At 44.8% G+C, this 18,391-nt stretch overlaps 1 protein-coding gene across 1 annotated transcript; it reads left to right on the forward strand.

Annotated features, from left to right (window-relative positions):
* Positions 1-5,633: 5,633 nt before the first annotated feature.
* On the forward strand, positions 5,634-18,198 carry clip3 (CAP-GLY domain containing linker protein 3; the record flags this gene model as incomplete). The annotated part of the gene is made up of 11 exons (XM_032508934.1): positions 5,634-5,748; positions 7,041-7,202; positions 8,238-8,356; positions 9,291-9,527; positions 11,585-11,635; positions 12,818-12,953; positions 13,843-13,998; positions 15,867-15,998; positions 16,115-16,238; positions 16,418-16,485; positions 17,956-18,198. Coding segments are annotated over 11 exons (1,377 nt in total), but the record flags the coding sequence as incomplete, so codon positions are not given.
* Positions 18,199-18,391: the final 193 nt, after the last annotated feature.

Here is an 18,391-nt window from a genome sequence, read left to right on the forward strand (position 1 = left end):
TTTCTATCTGATCTCCAGCAGGGGAGACTCCTTAAACCTGCTTTCTATCTGATCTCCAGCAGGGGGGGGACTCCTTAAACCTGCTTTCTATCTGATCTCCAGCAGGGGGGGACTCCTTAAACCTGCTTTCTATCTGATCTCCAGCAGGGGGGGGACTCCTTAAACCTGCTTTCTATCTGGTCTCCAGCAGGGGGAGACTCCTTAACCTGCTTTCTATCTGATCTCCAGCAGGGGGAGACTCCTTAAACCTGCTTTCTATCTGATCTCCAGCAGGGGGGGGACTCCTTAACCTGCTTTCTATCTGATCTCCAGCAGGGGGGGACTCCTTAAACCTGGTTTTTATCTGATCTCCAGCAGGGGGACTCCTTAAACTGCTTTCTATCTGATCTCCAGCAGGGGGGGACTCCTTAAAACTGGTTTCTATCTGATCTCTGCTGGGGGGGGACTCCTTAAACCTGCTTTCTATCTGATCTCCAGCAGGGGGGACTCCTTAAACCTGCTTTCTATCTGATCTCCAGCAGGGGGGGACTCCTTAAACCTGGTTTCTATCTGATCTCCAGCAGGGGAGACTCCTTAAACTGCTTTCTATCTGATCTCCAGCAGGGGGGGGACTCCTTAAACCTGCTTTCATCTGATCTCCAGCAGGGGGGGGGACTCCTTAAACCTGCTTTCTATCTGGTCTCCAGCAGGGGGGGACTCCTTAAACCTGCTTTCTATCTGGTCTCCAGCAGGGGGGGGACTCCTTAAACCTGGTTTTATCTGATCTCCAGCAGGGTGAGACTCCTTAAACCTGCTTTCTATCTGATCTCCAGCAGGGGGGGACTCCTTAAACCTGGTTTCTATCTGATCTCCAGCAGGGGGGACTCCTTAAACCTGCTTTCTATCTGATCTCCAGCAGGGGGAGACTCCTTAAACCTGCTTTCTATCTGATCTCCAGCAGGGGGGGGACTCCTTAAACCTGCTTTCTATCTGATCTCCAGCAGGGGGGGACTCCTTAAACCTGGTTTCTATCTGATCTCCAGCAGGGGGGGACTCCTTAAACCTGGTTTCTATCTGATCTCCAGCAGGGGGAGACTCCTTAAACCTGCTTTCTATCTGATCTCCAGCAGGGGGGGGACTCCTTAAACCTGCTTTCTATCTGATCTCCAGCAGGGGGGGGACTCCTTAAACCTGCTTTCTATCTGGTCTCCAGCAGGGGGGACTCCTTAAACCTACTTTCTATCTGATCTCCAGCAGGGGGGGACTCCTTAAACCTGGTTTCTATCTGATCTCCAGCAGGGGGAGACTCCTTAAACCTGCTTTCTATCTGGTCTCCAGCAGGGGGGGACTCCTTAAACCTGCTTTCTATCTGGTCTCCAGCAGGGGGGGACTCCTTAAACCTGGTTTTTATCTGATCTCCAGCAGGGTGAGACTCCTTAAACCTGCTTTCTATCTGATCTCCAGCAGGGGGGGACTCCTTAAACCTGCTTTCTATCTGATCTCCAGCAGGGGGGGACTCCTTAAACCTGCTTTCTATCTGATCTCTCAGCAGGGGGGGGACTCCTTAAACCTGGTTTCTATCTGATCTCCAGCAGGGGGGGACTCCTTAAACCTGCTTTCTATCTGATCTCCAGCAGGGGGGGACTCCTTAAAGTTTTTTTGAGATTTTATTTCTTTCTTGGAAACATATCCTAATTTGAATTTAAACCGCTAGCTGCTTCACCCTAGTATCAACCCAAACGTTAATTTAAAAACTACATTATAACTCTTAAATGTAATGGTTAATAACCATTTTGCCCCATTCTATGCAGACCCAGATAAAATGGCTGCATGGACTTTAAAAAAGGGGGAGAGACGAGAGAGAGAGAGAGAGAGAGAGAGAGAGAGAGAGTCTCGGAGACTCTACCATGACTCAGCAGGAAGATGACTCACCCTGGAGGAATGACTCAGAAAATAGGCAGAATCATTTGGTGAAGCCTCATATTATTATTATTTTAAATGCAATTTTGTGGGTAAGCATTGAGGGAAATGACATTAGAGAGAGCAAGACAGCTGCTTCTTCACAAATCCTTGACTTTTCCTAGGGGGTATTCGGAAATCCTTGACTTTTCCTAGGGGGTATACGGAAATCCTTGACTTTTCCTAGGGGGTATACGGAAATCCTTGACTTTTCCTAGTGGGTATACGGAAATCCTTGACTTTTCCTAGTGGGTATACGGAAATCCTTGACTTTTCCTAGGGGGTATACGGAAATCCTTGACTTTTCCTAGGGGGTATACTGAAATCCTTGACTTTTCCTAGGGGGTATATGAAAATCCTTGACTTTTCCTAGGGGGTATATGGAAATCCTTGACTTTTCCTAGGGGGTATACTGACATCCTTGACTTTTCCTAGGGGGTATACGGAAATCCTTGACTTTTCCTAGGGGGTATATGGAAATCCTTGACTTTTCCTAGGGGGTATACGGAAATCCTCGACTTTTCCTAGGGGGTTTACTGACATCCTTGACTTTTCCTAGGGGGTGTACGGAAATCCTTGACTTTTCCTAGGGAGTATATGAAAATCCTTGACTTTTCCTAGGGGGTATATGGAAATCCTTGACTTCTCCTAGGGGGTATATGGAAATCCTTGACTTTTCCTAGGGGGTATACTGACATCCTTGACTTTTCCTAGGGGGTATACGGAAATCCTTGACTTTTCCTAGGGGGTATATGGAAATCCTTGACTTTTCCTAGGGGGTATACGGAAATCCTTGACTTTTCCTAGGGGGTATATGGAAATCCTTGACTTTTCCTAGGGGGTATACGGAAATCCTTGACTTTTCCTAGGGAGTATATCCCTTGACTTTTCCTAGGGGGTATACGGAAATCCTTGACTTTTCCTGGGGGGTATATGGAAATCCTTGACTTTTCCTAGGGGGTATACGGAAATCCTTGACTTTTCCTAGGGAGTATATGGAAATCCTTGACTTTTCCTAGGGAGTATATGAAAATCCTTGACTTTTCCTAGGGGGTATACGAAAATCCTTGACTTTTCCTAGGGGTATATGGAATCCTTGACTTTTCCTAGGGGGTATATGGAAATCCTTGACTTTTCCTAGGGGGTATACTGAAATCCTTGACTTTTCCTAGTGGTATATGAAAATCCTTGACTTTTCCTAGGGGGTATATGAAATCCTTGACTTTTCCTAGGGGGTATACTGACATCCTTGACTTTTCTAGGGGGTATACGGAAATCCTTGATTTTTCCTAGGGGTATATGGAAATCCTTGACTTTTCCTAGGGGTATACGGAAATCCTCGACTTTTCCTAGGGGGTTTACTGACATCCTTGACTTTTCCTAGGGGTGTACGGAAATCCTTGACTTTTCCTAGGGAGTATATGAAAATCCTTGACTTTTCCTAGGGGGTATATGAAATCCTTGACTTCTCCTAGGGGGTATATGGAAATCCTTGACTTTTCCTAGGGGGTATACTGACATCCTTGACTTTTCCTAGGGGGTATACGGAAATCCTGGACTTTTCCTAGGGTATATGGAATCCTTGACTTTTCCTAGGGGGTATACGGAAATCCTTGACTTTTCCTAGGGGGTATATGGAAATCCTTGACTTTTCCTAGGGGTATACGGAAATCCTTGACTTTTCCTAGGGAGTATATCCCTTGACTTTTCCTAGGGGGTATACGGAAATCCTGACTTTTCCTGGGGGTATATGGAATCCTTGACTTTTCCTAGGGGGTATACGGAAATCCTTGACTTTTCCTAGGGAGTATTCGGAAATCCTTGACTTTTCCTAGGGGGTATACGGAAATCCTTGACTTTTCCTAGTGGGTATACGGAAATCCTTGACTTTTCCTAGGGGGTATACGGAAATCCTTGACTTTTCCTAGTGGGTATACGGAAATCCTTGACTTTTCCTAGGGGTATACGGAAATCCTTGACTTTTCCTAGGGGGTATACGGAAATCCTTGACTTTTCCTAGGGGGTATACGGAAATCCTTGACTTTTCCTAGGGGGTATACGGAAATCCTTGACTTTTCCTAGGGGGTATACTGACATCCTTGACTTTCCTAGGGGGTATACGGAATCCTTGACTTTTCCTAGTTTATACGGAAATCCTTGACTTTTCCTAGTGGGTATACGGAAATCCTTGACTTTCCTAGGGGTATCGGAAATCCTTGACTTTTCCTAGGGGGTATATGAAAATCCTTGACTTTTTCCTAGGGGTATATGGAAATCCTGACTTTTCCTAGGGGGTATACTGACATCCTTGACTTTTCCTAGGGGGTATACGGAAATCCTTGACTTTTCCTAGGGGGTATATGGAAATCTGACTTTTCCTAGGGTATACGGAAATCCTCGACGTTTCCTAGGGGGTTTACTGACATCCTTGACTTTTCCTAGGGGTGTACGGAAATCCTTGACTTTCCTAGGGAGTATATGAAAATCCTTGACTTTTCCTAGGGGGTATATGGAAATCCTTGACTTCTCCTAGGGGGTATATGGAAATCCTTGACTTTTCCTATGGGGTATATGACATCCTTGACTTTTCCTAGGGGTTATACGGAAATCCTGACTTTTCCTAGGGGGTATATGGAATCCTTGACTTTTCCTAGGGGGTATACGGAAATCCTTGACTTTTCCTAGGGGGTATATGGAATCCTTGACTTTTCCTAGGGGTATACGGAAATCCTTGACTTTTCCTAGGGAGTATATCCCTTGACTTTTCCTAGGGGGTATACGGAAATCCTTGACTTTTCCTGGGGGGTATATGAAAATCCTTGACTTTTCCTAGGGGGTATATGGAAATCCTTGACTTTTCCTAGGGGGTATATGGAAATCCTTGACTTTTCCTAGGGGGTATACTGACATCCTTGACTTTTCCTAGGGGGTATACGGAAATCCTTGACTTTTCCTAGGGGGTATATGGAAATCCTTGACTTTTCCTAGGGGGTATATGGAAATCCTTGACTTTTCCTAGGGGGTATATGAAATCCTTGACTTTTCCTAGGGGGTACGGAAATCCTTGACTTTTCCTAGGGGTATATCCCTTGACTTTTCCTAGGGGGTATACGGAAATCCTTGACTTTTCCTGGGGGTATATGAAATCCTTGACTTTTCCTAGGGGGTATACGGAAATCCTTGACTTTTCCTAGGGGTATATGGAAATCCTTGACTTTTCCTAGGGGGTATATGAAAATCCTTGACTTTTCCTAGGGGGTATACGGAAATCCTTGACTTTTCCTAGGGGGTATAAGGAAATCCTTGACTTTTCCTAGGGGGTATACTGAAATCCTTGACTTTTCCTAGGGAGTATACGGAAATCCTTGACTTTTCCTAGGGGGTATACGGAAATCCTTGACTTTTCCTAGGGGGTATATGGAAATCCTTGACTTTTCCTAGGGGGTATATGGAAATCCTTGACTTTTCCTAGGGGGTACACGGCGTCTACCTGCAGATCACGTAGACCAACCTGTCCTGCAGGTGGTCATTGGAAAAGCTAAATAAAAAATTTAAATAATAGATTTTTTAGCCTTCACTTTACCAGGAAATTCCCATAAAAATTAAACCTATGCACTATTTAAATCCACTATTTATGATAATGTCATTTGATATCAAACTGCTAATGGTGTCTTTGAACTGTCCTGCGTGTCTCTCTTTTTGTTTTTCTGTCCCAGATCCTGAAGCGTGGTTGCCATGTGAACGACCGTGATGGTTTGACGGACATGACGCTGCTTCACTACAGCTGCAAGGCCGGAGCACACGGAGTCGGTAAGATTCTAGTTTACAGGTGAAGTCTCTGAAGTCTCTTTTATATAGACCTTAGCGGTCCCCTAATACTGTATATGAAGTCTCTTTTATATAGACCTTAGTGGTCCCCTAATACTGTATCTGAAGTCTCTTTTATATAGACCTTAGCGGTCCCCTAATACTGTATATGAAGTCTCTTTTATATAGACCTTAGTGGTCCCCTAATACTGTATCTGAAGTCTCTTTTATATAGACCTTAGTGGTCCCTAATACTGTATCTGAAGTATTTTATATAGAGCTTAGTGGTCCGCTAATACTGTATCTGAAGTCTCTTTTATATAGACCTTAATGGTCCCTAATACTGTATCTGAAGTCTCTTTTATATAGACCTTAATGGTCCCTAATACTGTATCTGAAGTCTCTTTTATATAGACCTTAATGGTCCCCTAATACTGTATCTGAAGTCTCTTTTATATAGACCTTAATGGTCCCCTAATACTGTATCTGAAGTCTCTTTTATATAGACCTTAGTGGTCCCCTAATACTGTATCTGAAGTCTCTTTTATATAGACCTTAGTGGTCCCTAATACTGTATCTGAAGTCTCTTTTATATAGACCTTAATGGTCCCCTAATACTGTATCTGAAGTCTCTTTTATATAGACCTTAATGGTCCCTAATACTGTATCTGAAGTCTCTTTTATATAGACCTTAGTGGTCCCTAATACTGTATCTGAAGTCTCTTTTATATAGACCTTAGTGGTCCCTAATACTGTATCTGAAGTCTCTTACCCAAAATCCAGCCTTGGTGCAGAATTCCAGCCTCTAGAGTCAGTCCCACAATGAGCTTTCCTTAGTATATGTCATTTCTTTGTCTGTAGCTTTAAATACTAATTAGGAGGGGGGGGGGGGGCAAGGTGGAGGCTTGGGGGGTGGCCTTGACCAACTGCCATGCTTCACTTGTTTGAAAGCCATGATGTCTCTCTCTCATGAGGGGGCAAAATTCTCTGGGCGGGCAAAGCAGAGAAAGGGGAGGTAACCTTGCCCCTTATGACCTCATAAGGGGGAAGATTCCAGCTCGAACACCAATGGTTGCCATCTAATAGTGGACTTAGCGTCCTTTCGTTTAGACCCAACGAGCTCAGGAACTCTTTTAAAGATCCGTACATTGCCAATTCAGATCTGGATCCGAGGACATCATGGAACATGTCTCTGTGCCGTGGCTGTTGTTGTGTTTTCCTCTGTTGTGCGACATGTAGTTGTTGTGTACCTCTGTGTGTACTTTTAGTGTAAACCGATGGTATTGTGTGTGCAGGCGACCCGGCGGCCGCGCTGCGTCTCAGCAGCCAGCTGATCGCGCTGGGCGCCGACGTGAGTCTGAGGAGCCGCTGGACCAACATGAACGCTCTGCACTACGCCGCGTACTTCGACGTCCCGGAACTGATCCGGGTCCTGCTCAAAGGCACCAAACCCAGAGGTACACGCACACCTCAAACACACAGTCTTATGCATGCACACACACACACACACACACACACACACACACACACCCACCTTTAGGGGGACCTGTCATCAACATAATGCATTCCCTAGCCCCTAATCTGAAGCATCTACTACAGTTCAATGAAGTTGGGACCAAAACACAGAGGAGGCAGGCAGGAGATTTATTAATTTAAAAAACAGAGTCCAAACCAAAACATGAATCCAAACGGAAAAACAGCGACTCAAGGAAACAACGTCAAAAATCCCCGGAGTCCCAAAATCCAAAACCAAAAAAAGGGAAAATCCCCAAACTGGAAAACAGAGATCGGAAAGAACTCACGAGGGGAAAATGGATCACAAGGAGGACGAAAACCAAACCATCAGGAACACATTAACTCACAAAACGATGGGACAATAGACGAGGGGAGCACAGACACTAAATACACAGGATAACAAGAGGCAGGTGACAAGAGGGCTGGGAAACAGGTGGAAAACATCCGGTAATCATAGGAGAAGACACAGTAAGTAAAACGGAAGATGAGACAGAGACACAGACTTCAAAATAAAACAGGAAACAGAACATTCAGACACTCAATGGGAAACACAAGACAGGAACAACTACACAAGACCAGGGAGGAAACACGGAGAAATGACCGAAAACAAGATAAAAACCAAAACCATATGCCTAACCTAAACCCTGACCTTCACCCTAACCATAACCTAACTCTAACCCTAATCCTAAAACCAAGTCTAAACCCTCAAACAGCTTTTTAAAGTTGTGGGGTCCAGCATTTTGGCCCTACAAAGCTGTCAGGACCCTACAAGTATACTGAACTCACGGTTTTTGGACCCCACGAATATAGTTAAACAAACACGCACACACACACACACACACACACACTCACACTCACACTCACACACACACACACACACACACACACACACACACACACACACACACACACACAGCTAAAGCTCTGGAATGGAGTGATTTCAGAGTAACACATCTCTACCTTCTTCTTCTCCCCAGTGTTGAACTCCACCTGCAGTGATTTCCACTACGGCACGGCGCTCCACATCGCGGCCTCCAACCTCTGTCTGGGAGCCGTCAAATGTCTGCTCGAGCACGGGGCCAGCCCCATCGTCCGGGTAACAACGCCTTGGTTTATTATCCAAACTCATGCACAACAATTCATATACCATATCCTTCGAAATTACAGCAATGGCCTGCCAATAGCATGACAGCTAAGCTAAGCGGCCTCTACAGTTACATTTATCTGAATTTATTGAGTTCTGCCGACCAAAGTTGAGCATCTGCGAAGAAAGTATACATTTTAGAAACCATAACAGCTTTTTAAGATTGGAAAAAAGATTATGGTTTGGGTTAAAAAACAGTTTCCTTAAGTAGTACTCCTGGGACATGAACACCTGTTTCCTGGTGAAGGTCTTGTGTTTTCTCCTTAACTTCTTCAGGACATGAACACTCTTTTATATAGACCTTAGTGGTCCCTAATGCTGTATCTGAAGTCTCTTTTATATAGACCTTAGTGGTCCCCTAATACTGTTTCTGAAGTCTCTTTTATATAGACCTTAGTGGTCCCTAATACTGTATCTGAAGTCTCTTTTATATAGACCTTAGTGGTCCCTAATGCTGTATCTGAAGTCTCTTTTATATAGACCTTAGTGGTCCCTAATACTGTATCTGAAGTCTCTTTTATATAGACCTTAGTGGTCCCTAATACTGTATCTGAAGTCTCTTTTATATAGACCTTAGTGGTCCCTAATACTGTATCTGAAGTCTCTTTTATATAGACCTTAGTGGTCCCCTAATACTGTATCTGAAGTCTCTTTTATATAGACCTTAGTGGTCCCTAATACTGTATCTGATGTCTCTTTATATAGACCTTAGTGGTCCCTAATACTGTATCTGAAGTCTCTTTATATAGACCTTAGTGGTCCCCTAATACTGTATCTGAAGTCTCTTTATATAGACCTTAGTGGTCCCCTAATACTGTATCTGAAGTCTCTTTTCCTGGCGAAAGTCTTGTGTTTTGTCCTTAACTTCTTCTTCTTCTCTCTGCAGAACGATAAGGGCCAGGTCCCGGGCGAGGTGGTTCCCGACCCGATGGACATGAGCCTGGACAAGGCGGAGGCCGCCATGGTGGCCAAGGAGCTGAAGCAGCTGCTGCTGGACGCCGTCCCTCTGAGCTGCAACCTTCCCAGAGCCACGCTGCCCAACTACGACAACATCCCCGGCAACCTGATGCTGACCTCCCTGGGGCTGAAGCTCGGCGAGCGCGTGATGGTGGACGAGATGAAGGTCAGAGGCGTTGTTATTATATCCACAAAATGCCGTAGAGGGACAATGGCAATGTGTAAAAAGATTATGGTTTGGGTTAAAACCTGGTTTCCCTAAGTAGTTCTCCCAGGACATGAACACCTGATTCCTGGTGAAAGTCTTGTGTTTTGTCCTTAACTTCTTCAGGACATAAAGTCTCTTTTATAGACCTTAGTGGTTCCCCAGTACTGGATCTGAAGTCTCTTTTATACAGATCTTAGTGGTCCCCTAATACTGTATCTTAAGTCTTTACAGAAAGGGGTCTTTACAGTAGGAAGGGTGTCTTTACAGTATGAAAGGTGTCTTTACAGTATGAAAGGTGTCTTCACAGTATGGAACTTGTCTTCACAGTAGGAAACTTGTCTTTACAGTATGAAAGGTGTTTTTACAGTATGAAAGGTGTTTTTAGAGTAGGGAAGGTGTCTTTACAGTAGGAAACGTGTCTTTACAGTATGAAAGGTGTTTTTCCAGTATGAAAGGCGTTTTTACAGTAGTTAAGGTGTCTTTACAGTATGAAAGTTGTCTTTACAGTATGAAAGGTGTTTTTCCAGTATGAAAGGCGTTTTTACAGTAGTTAAGGTGTCTTTACAGTATGAAAAGGGGTTTTTACAGTAGTTAAGGTGTCTTTACAGTATGAAAAGGGGTTTTTACTGTATGAAAGGTGTCTTTATATTATGAAAAGTGTCTTTACAGTATGAAAGGTGTCTTTACCGTATGAATGGTAAGGTCTATACAGTATGAAAGTTGTTTTTACAGTATGAATGGTAAGGTGTCTTTACAGTATGAAAGGTGTCTTTATAGTATGGGAGATGTCTTTACAGTATTAAGGGTGTCTTCACCGAATGAAAGATGTCTTTACAGTATGAAAGTTGTATTTACAGTATGAAAGGTGTTTTTACAGTATGAAAGGTGTTTTTACAGTAGGAAAGGTGTCTTCACAGTATGAAAGTTGTCTTCACAGTATGACTGGGGTCTTTACAGTAGTAAAGGTGTCTTTACAGTATGAAAGGTGTCTTTACAGTATGAAAGGTGTCTTTACAGTATGACAGTTGTTTTTACAGTATGAAAGGTGTCTTTACAGTATGAAAGGTGTCTTTACAGTAGGAAAGTTGTCTTTACAGTATGACAGTGGTTTTTACAGTACAAAAGGTTTCTTCACAGTATGAAAGGTGTCTTTACAGTATGAAAGGCGTCTTTACAGTATGACCGGTGTCTTTACAGTATGAAAGGTATCTTCACTGTATGAAAGGTGTCTTTACAGTATGAAAGGTATCTTCACTGTATGAAAGGTGTCTTTACAGTATGGAAGGTATCTTCACTGTATGAAAGGTGTCTTTACAGTATGAAAGGTATCTTCACTGTATGAAAGGTGTCTTTACAGTATGGAAGGTGTCTTTACAGTATGAAAGGTATCTTCACTGTATGAAAGGTGTCTTTACAGTATGGAAGGTGTCTTTACAGCATGAAAGGTATCTTCACTGTATGAAAGGTGTCTTTACAGTATGGAAGGTGTCTTTACAGCATGAAAGGTATCTTCACTGTATGAAAGGTGTCTTTACAGTATGGAAGGTGTCTTTACAGCATGAAAGGTATCTTCACTGTATGAAAGGTGTCTTTACAGTATGAAAGGTGTCTTTATAGTTTGAAAGTTGTGTTTACAGTATGAAAGATGTCTTTACAGTGTGAAAGGTTTCTCCACAGTATGAAAGATGTCTTTGCAGTATGAAAGTTGTTTTTAAAGTATAAAAGTTGTCTTTACAGTATGAAAGGTGTCTTTACAGTATAAATGGTAAGGTATCTTTACAGTATGAAAGGTGTCTTTACAGTATGAAAATTGTCTTTACAGTATAAATGGTAAGGTATCTTTACAGTATGAAAGGTGTCTTTACAGTATGAAAGGTGAATACTTTTGATGGACAGTTTGTCCATCCCACTTTCCTGCCGTGTAGCTCTGAACAATGTGTATTCCCGCCGTGTAGCTCTGAACAGTGTGTATTCCCGCCGTGTAGCTCTGAACAGTGTGTATTCCCGCTGTGTAGCTCCAGAGAGACCAGAGCGGAGATGACAGCCCGGCTGCAAAGCTCCAACAGGTTGGTTGGACCGGGTACCGCTACCCTGGAACGTAGACTAACTGAACGGACTGGACCACGCTGACGACACCTTCTCTTCCTGTTACCTGACCAATTAAAACCCTCCCTGTGTAGCGTCACCTTTCCCCTTTTTATAAAACACAGCCGCAGACACTCTGACTATCTCAGCGCTGGCCCCAACCAATCTGGTGCCCTAGGCATGTTTTCAGCTGCTTATGTTGCTTTTTTCATATGTTTATAGCATTTTTTGTCGCTTTCCCCATGTTTTTGTTGCTGTTCAACCGTTTTTTCTCCCCGCCAAACACTTTTGACACAATTTCAACATTTTTGGTTGTTATTTTCAATGTTTTTGATGCATTTTCAATGTTTTTCTTGACATTTTTGATGCTTTCTCAACATTTTTTTGTCATTTACAAAAGCCATTTTTTTATGTAATTGTTGCTTTTTGTGACATTTTTTGTCACGGCTTTTGCAGGAGGACCCAATTGCAAGACTCTTTAAGGCAAATGTGCAGAACAAACACACTTTATTTTGACTCTACAACTTAGAAACTACAAACAAACAAAACTCTCACAGGAACAAACAGACAAACGAGCCAACAAGAGACAAAGCAACAGAGGAGTGTAGAAATACACAGACCAGTCAACAGAAAGACAGGATTGGACGAGACAGTAACGAGGAACAGGTGACAGCCCAAACGGAGGGACTCTAACGACACAATGGGGAACAGGTGGGAGCAGAACTGGAGGGACACTAACAAGACAGGAAGTGCAGACCATATAAGGGGATGGGCGGAGACAAAGACACATGACAGACAGGTAACCACAGAGCACATGGAAGACAGCAACAAGCACTAAACAACACAACACAACACAACACACAAAATGGCCACCAGAGTAGCACAAAGCCATCCAGTCACAGCAGGATCCTGACATTTTTGGCCTTTTTCCAAATTGTTTGATGCCCTCCCCCCCCCCCCATATTTTACCTTTCCTTTACTCATTTGGACTGCCGGGCCCTTTAATACTTGCCTATACTGCCTATGCCCCTGGCCGGCCCTGGACTACCTGCCTCCACGCAAACCTGACCCGCTACCGGACGTCTGCCGTCATGTGTCCGTCCCGGTGGAGATTCCAGCTCTAACGTCAGATCTTCATCGTTGTGTGTGTCTCTCTCTCTCAGCCCGGCACTCTGAGGTTTTGCGGGACCACCGAGTTCGCCAGCGGCCAGTGGGTCGGCGTGGAGCTGGACGAGCCCGAGGGGAAGAACGACGGCAGCGTGGGCGGCGTCCGCTACTTCATCTGCCCTCCGAAGCTAGGTAACAGCTGCTGCCACGGTGCCTGTGAGCAAGGCACCGACTCAAACAGGATGATGGAGTTGCTTAGAGGTGCAAAGATTGATCGATTAGTTGCCAGCTATTAAATTCATCGCCAGCTATTTTGAAAATCAATTTAATTAGTTTGAGTCATCTTTTAAGAAAAAGTCAAATTTCTGATTCCAGCTTCTCAAATGTGAATATTTTCCAGTTTATTTGCTCACCCACTTTTCAGCATTGAGCATTCACATGTTAGTTTTTTTGCCAGAAAATGCATTTCCTATGAAAAGCTTGTGTTGTGATGACCGTTAGAATAAACGGTGGTCGTCCACAACTCAAATATGTTCAGTTTACTGTCCCAGAGAAGCAAAGAAACAAACAAAAAAATCACATTTAAAGGAGATTTCCGGTCGATTTCAACACGTACTGTAGTTCTGTTGTTTGGAAATTTGGAGCGCTATCCCACTGCGTGCAGACGGAATTTGAAATACATACATTTATCATTCCTACCACAGGCAATAAAACAAGGTTTATCTACATACTGTATTTATCATACTATTCAAGCAGATGCACATTTTTGTATTCCCAACTTGTATATATACTTGTATTTTATCTTATTAATAGTTCATGTGTATTGTATTGTATGTATAATGTATCCTAGAATTTCATTATATTAATATTCTGTGCTGTGTGACTTATTTTGCTGCTGCAACACTATAATTTCCCATTTTAGTGGGATCATTAAATATCTAACTAACTAATCCCGCCCCTCGGATTGAGCCCAGCCAATTAGGGACTTCCCAGACCCGACATCTGGATGTGGGTCTGGCTGGTCCGGCTGTGTCTGCTGGTTTTGAGACTTCAACGCGTTGTGTCCCTCTCCGCCCTGCAGGGATCTTCGCCCCGGTGTCGAAGATCTCCAAAGCTGTGGATCAGGCGCCTTCATCCGTTACCTCGACCCCCCGAACCCCCCGCATGGACCTGGCGTCCCGCCTCGCCGGAAAGACCAAGAAGGAGAAAGAGAAGAAAGAGAAGCAGAGAGAGAAAGGTATCCCAGAGCTCTGGAGGGAGGGGTCTGTGTATCTGCAGGATTAGTAAATGGGGGAAAAATTAAATTAATTTCTGTCAGGTCCATTAAGTCCAGAACAACGCAGACAATAAAAGGCTTTAAGACATTTTATTGAATAAATTACGAATTAAACTACACTCACCCAGTTTAAGACTGGGAGAGCTGAACTATTTCCCCATAACAGCAGCAACAATGACATAGAAGCAAATGCCACGTTACACACGACAAGGTGGAGCTGCAGCAGCAGTTGGAGCAAATTAAAGCAGCTTTAAGGCGTAACTCTCGCCAAAATGCATCCTAGGGTCTTTTTGTGAATGTAACCGAGTCAGACTTTCATTCAAAAGCATAATTAGGATGGAAACGCCACTTTCAAGTATTCTCATTTTTGGGTCAAATGGCCTTTTGAATGGGAGACCTAAGGGTGCTACTATACTAGCATCCAAATCACTATTTTCAAATCATAAAGAAGGCTCGACACAACGTGAGACTTTGCTCCATGTACCACCAGGGGCTCTACGCATGAACTCAGAACATTGTTGGTTTTCACAGAGTTTAATAAAAAGACTCACGTTAGCAGTTGTTGTTTACGCTAGCCGACATTTTCCCAGTCAAAAATAGTCGATCTCCGAATGCGGATTTAACGGACTCCATAGGAGGAAATGTCTTATACGAGGCTCCTTTTTCAACTACAAGGTCAATATTGTTTTTCACTAACGACAAAACAACAAATGATCCATGTCTTTATATGGAAATAAGCTTTAGGAGATTTCCACCTTTTACTCTCCTTCCTCGACTCTTTTTGACTGGAGTGTTAAACGGCGACCGGAAGAACGACTACTACAGTGAGTTGCTCAAAACCTCCGTCTTAGACCTAGACCTAGACCTAGACTTAGACTTAAACTTCTCTGTATTGATCCTTTTGGGATGACTCCCGCGAGGAAATTGAAAATTCCAGCAGCAGTTTTAGCAAGAAAAAAAAAATAGATAGAAAAGACAGTATAAAGACAACAAAAGACCATAAATTATTATCAAGGTGTGTGTGTGTGTGTGTGTGTGTGTGGTGTGTGTGTGTGTGTGTGTGTGGTGTGTGTGTGTGTCTCTCTGCCCTATTTCCTCCTCCCCTCCTTAGTGAGGATTGTATAGTCTGGTGGCATGAGGGACAAAGGAGTCCTTGAGTCTGTTGGTCCGAGACTTGGGAAGGAGCCTCTTCCACTGAACCGGTCCTCTGGGTGCTGATGACGGTGTGCGGGGGGGGGGGGGGGGGGGGGTTTGTCCAGTGTCCTCCTCTCTGCCACCATCACCAGTGAGTCAACTTAATTGTGCTTTTAAGCAAAAGTTTGACTCAGGTACATTCACAAAAAGACCCTAGGATGCATTTTGGTGAGAGTTTCATTTAGCCGCGAGGGGAGTTGATCAGCTGATGTTCTGCTGTAGCCCAGCTGACCGTGTTGTTGGCCAATAGCAGCGTCTCTTGACTACTTGTCCTGCCAGAACCAACGCTGACGTTCAATCTAATTTTTACTGTTTGTTGTTGAGTGGGGAAATTAAAATTTACACTGTGTTAGTAATCACTACACACAGGCCTGAAATACACACAAACATGCTCAGGACCTATACATGCACTTATGGAGAGATGTCTGTGCCAGTTGGTGGGGTTCGGTGCCCAGGAGGTGAAGTGGCATCTCTCCAGCTACCAATCCACACTCAGGTACAGGGACTTGAACCAGCGACCCTCCGGTGCACAACCCAACTCCCTACAGGCTTAGCTACTGCCCCCCCAGTTATACTCTGACACATCCATTATGAATCTGTATGGTACAGCATGTGTGTCTGCTGTGCGTCTTCAGCTCAAAAGAAGAAGATGTCGGTCGGCAGTCTGGACCCGGAAGGGATGAACGTGGAAGTCGGAGACCAGGTTCTGGTGGCCGGGCAGAAACACGGCATCGTCCGCTTCTACGGAAAGACCGACTTTGCTCCAGGTCGGTCTGCTGGGCTTCAACCGGTTCTTATTTGTAGACCTTTGAGAAAGTGACAGTTTCCACTGGTCAGTGAAGATTTGTAGCCGGCCTTACCTGAGCTGCTTGTGTCCCTGCAGGGTACTGGTTTGGGATCGAGTTGGACCAGGCGACGGGGAAACACGATGGCTCGGTGTTTGGAGTCCGCTACTTCAGCTGCCTGCCCAAATATGGAGTGTTTGCTCCGCCGTCCCGGGTTCAGAGGTAAGAAGACGCCACAGAATCTGTGTTTTTTAGTTTCTCTTTTAATCATCTGTAGAACCAAGATTACTAATATAGCTTTGGTGCATGAAAGACCAAAAGGTATTTTCTTCACGTGATGAATTCACTCCCACAGTGTCTCAAAGTCTCCAATAAACCGACTGTTTTTATTGTTTTGTCAGAATCGGAGGCCCTAAAGAAGGCACTCAGAACAACAGCTCCATGGTGAAGAAAGTCCACCAAGTCACCAGTAAGTATCTGTCATTGTACCGTTGTACAAAACTGACGTTGACGCCATTTTTTTTCCCTGGGTTGCATTAATCAACTTTTGAATGAAATTCATTTTTCTTTTCTTTTTTATTAAAATCAAACCCATGTCCACTTTTCCAACCACTGCAGATACAGGGCCCTATCTTGCATGCAGCGCAGCACAAAGCCCAATACAAGTGTCTTTGCTAGTGTAAGACCAACGCAGTTGTTAATTTCCTGTCCAGCGCCCACGTTGTTAAAATAGCAAATGCACCTGCGCCCATCTTAGCTAAACAGATTAACGTGCGCTTGTTGCCCCGTGTGCACTGATGCCCTCGTCTGTTGACATTTCCGAAAGCCTTCCTACAGTTAATAATAATAACAGTTAATTCCACCCTATGGAACAACCTCCCCATGCAGTGGGTGCCCCCACCCTATGGAACAACCTCCCCGTTGCAGCGGGTGCACCACCCTATGGAACAACCTCCCCCATGGCAGTGGGCGCCCCCACTCTATGGAACAACCTCCCCATGCAGTGGGTGCCCCCACCCTATGGAACAACCTCCCCATGCAGTGGGCGCCCCCACCCTAGGAACAACCTCTCCATGCAGTGGGTGCCCCAACCCTATTGAACAACCTCCCCGTGCAGCGGGTGCCACCACCCTATGGAACAACCTCTCCATGCAGTGGGGTGCCCACCCTTGAACAACCTCTCCATGCAGTGGGTGCCCCCACCCTATGAACACAACCTCCCCATGCAGTGGGCGCCCCCACTCTATGGAACAACCTCCCCATGCAGTGGGTGCCCCCACCCTATGGAACAACCTCCCCATGCAGTGGGCGCCCCCACCCTATGGAACAACCTCTCCATGCAGTGGGTGCCCCCACCCTATTGAACAACCTCCCCATGCAGTGGGTGCCCCCACCCTATGGAACAACCTCCCCATGCAGTGGGCGCCCCCACCCTATGGAACAACTTCCCCATGCAGTGGGCGCCCCCACCCTATGGAACAACCTCCCCATGCAGTGGGTGCCCCCACCCTATGGAACAACCTCCCCATGCAGTGGGCGCCCCCACCCTATGGAACAACCTCTCCATGCAGTGGGTGCCCCCACCCTATGGAACAACCTCCCCGTGCAGTGGGTGCCCCCACCCTATGGAACAACCTCCCCGTGCAGTGGGTGCCCCCACCCTATGGAACAACCTCTGCATGCAGTGGGTGCCCCCCACCCTTGACCTTCATTACCATGGTTCCTGATGTTTTAAAGTCTTGTTTCCCTGTGATTGACTTCGGTTGGAGTCATTTTTACACTTGTTATGTATGTGACGTCGACCCTGCTCAGTACTTTGGTCACCTGTCGTTGTTTTTAAATGAGCTATAGAAGTAAAACTGACATTGACAATGATTGATCATCCGTGACGTCCCGACGTCGTTAACAGACTCTCCCCTGGTTGGTTTTTGTCGTGCAGTGTCCCAGCCGAAGCGGAACTTCAACGCCAAGCGTTCGCCTAAAGACCTGACGTCCGAGAGCTCCATATCCAGGTGAGAACGCGCCGTCTGCTGTCAGGGTGCAATCACACAGCTGATCACATCACGTCCCTCGGGTCAAACTGACCCGGGGGACTTATTCGGGGTTTTAAAAACAATTCTGTAATCAAATCTTACTTCATAATCTATCAACAAATATTGTCTTTATCTCCATTTCCAACAGCTGAGATAACATCTATGTTCAGGGAATGCATCAGTCTCTACTAGCACACTATAAACATGGAAGTGGGGTTCGGTTTTTGTCATAAGTAATGATTCATGTTTAAAAATCCACTATGGAAACAACATAAGTGTCATATCCAGAATAATGTTCTGAGTCCGGAATACATGTTTATCACAGGAAATAAGGAAAGGACG

This window comes from Etheostoma spectabile, unplaced genomic scaffold (assembly GCF_008692095.1).
Source record: "Etheostoma spectabile isolate EspeVRDwgs_2016 unplaced genomic scaffold, UIUC_Espe_1.0 scaffold00010010, whole genome shotgun sequence".
Classification (NCBI taxonomy): domain Eukaryota; kingdom Metazoa; phylum Chordata; class Actinopteri; order Perciformes; family Percidae; genus Etheostoma; species Etheostoma spectabile.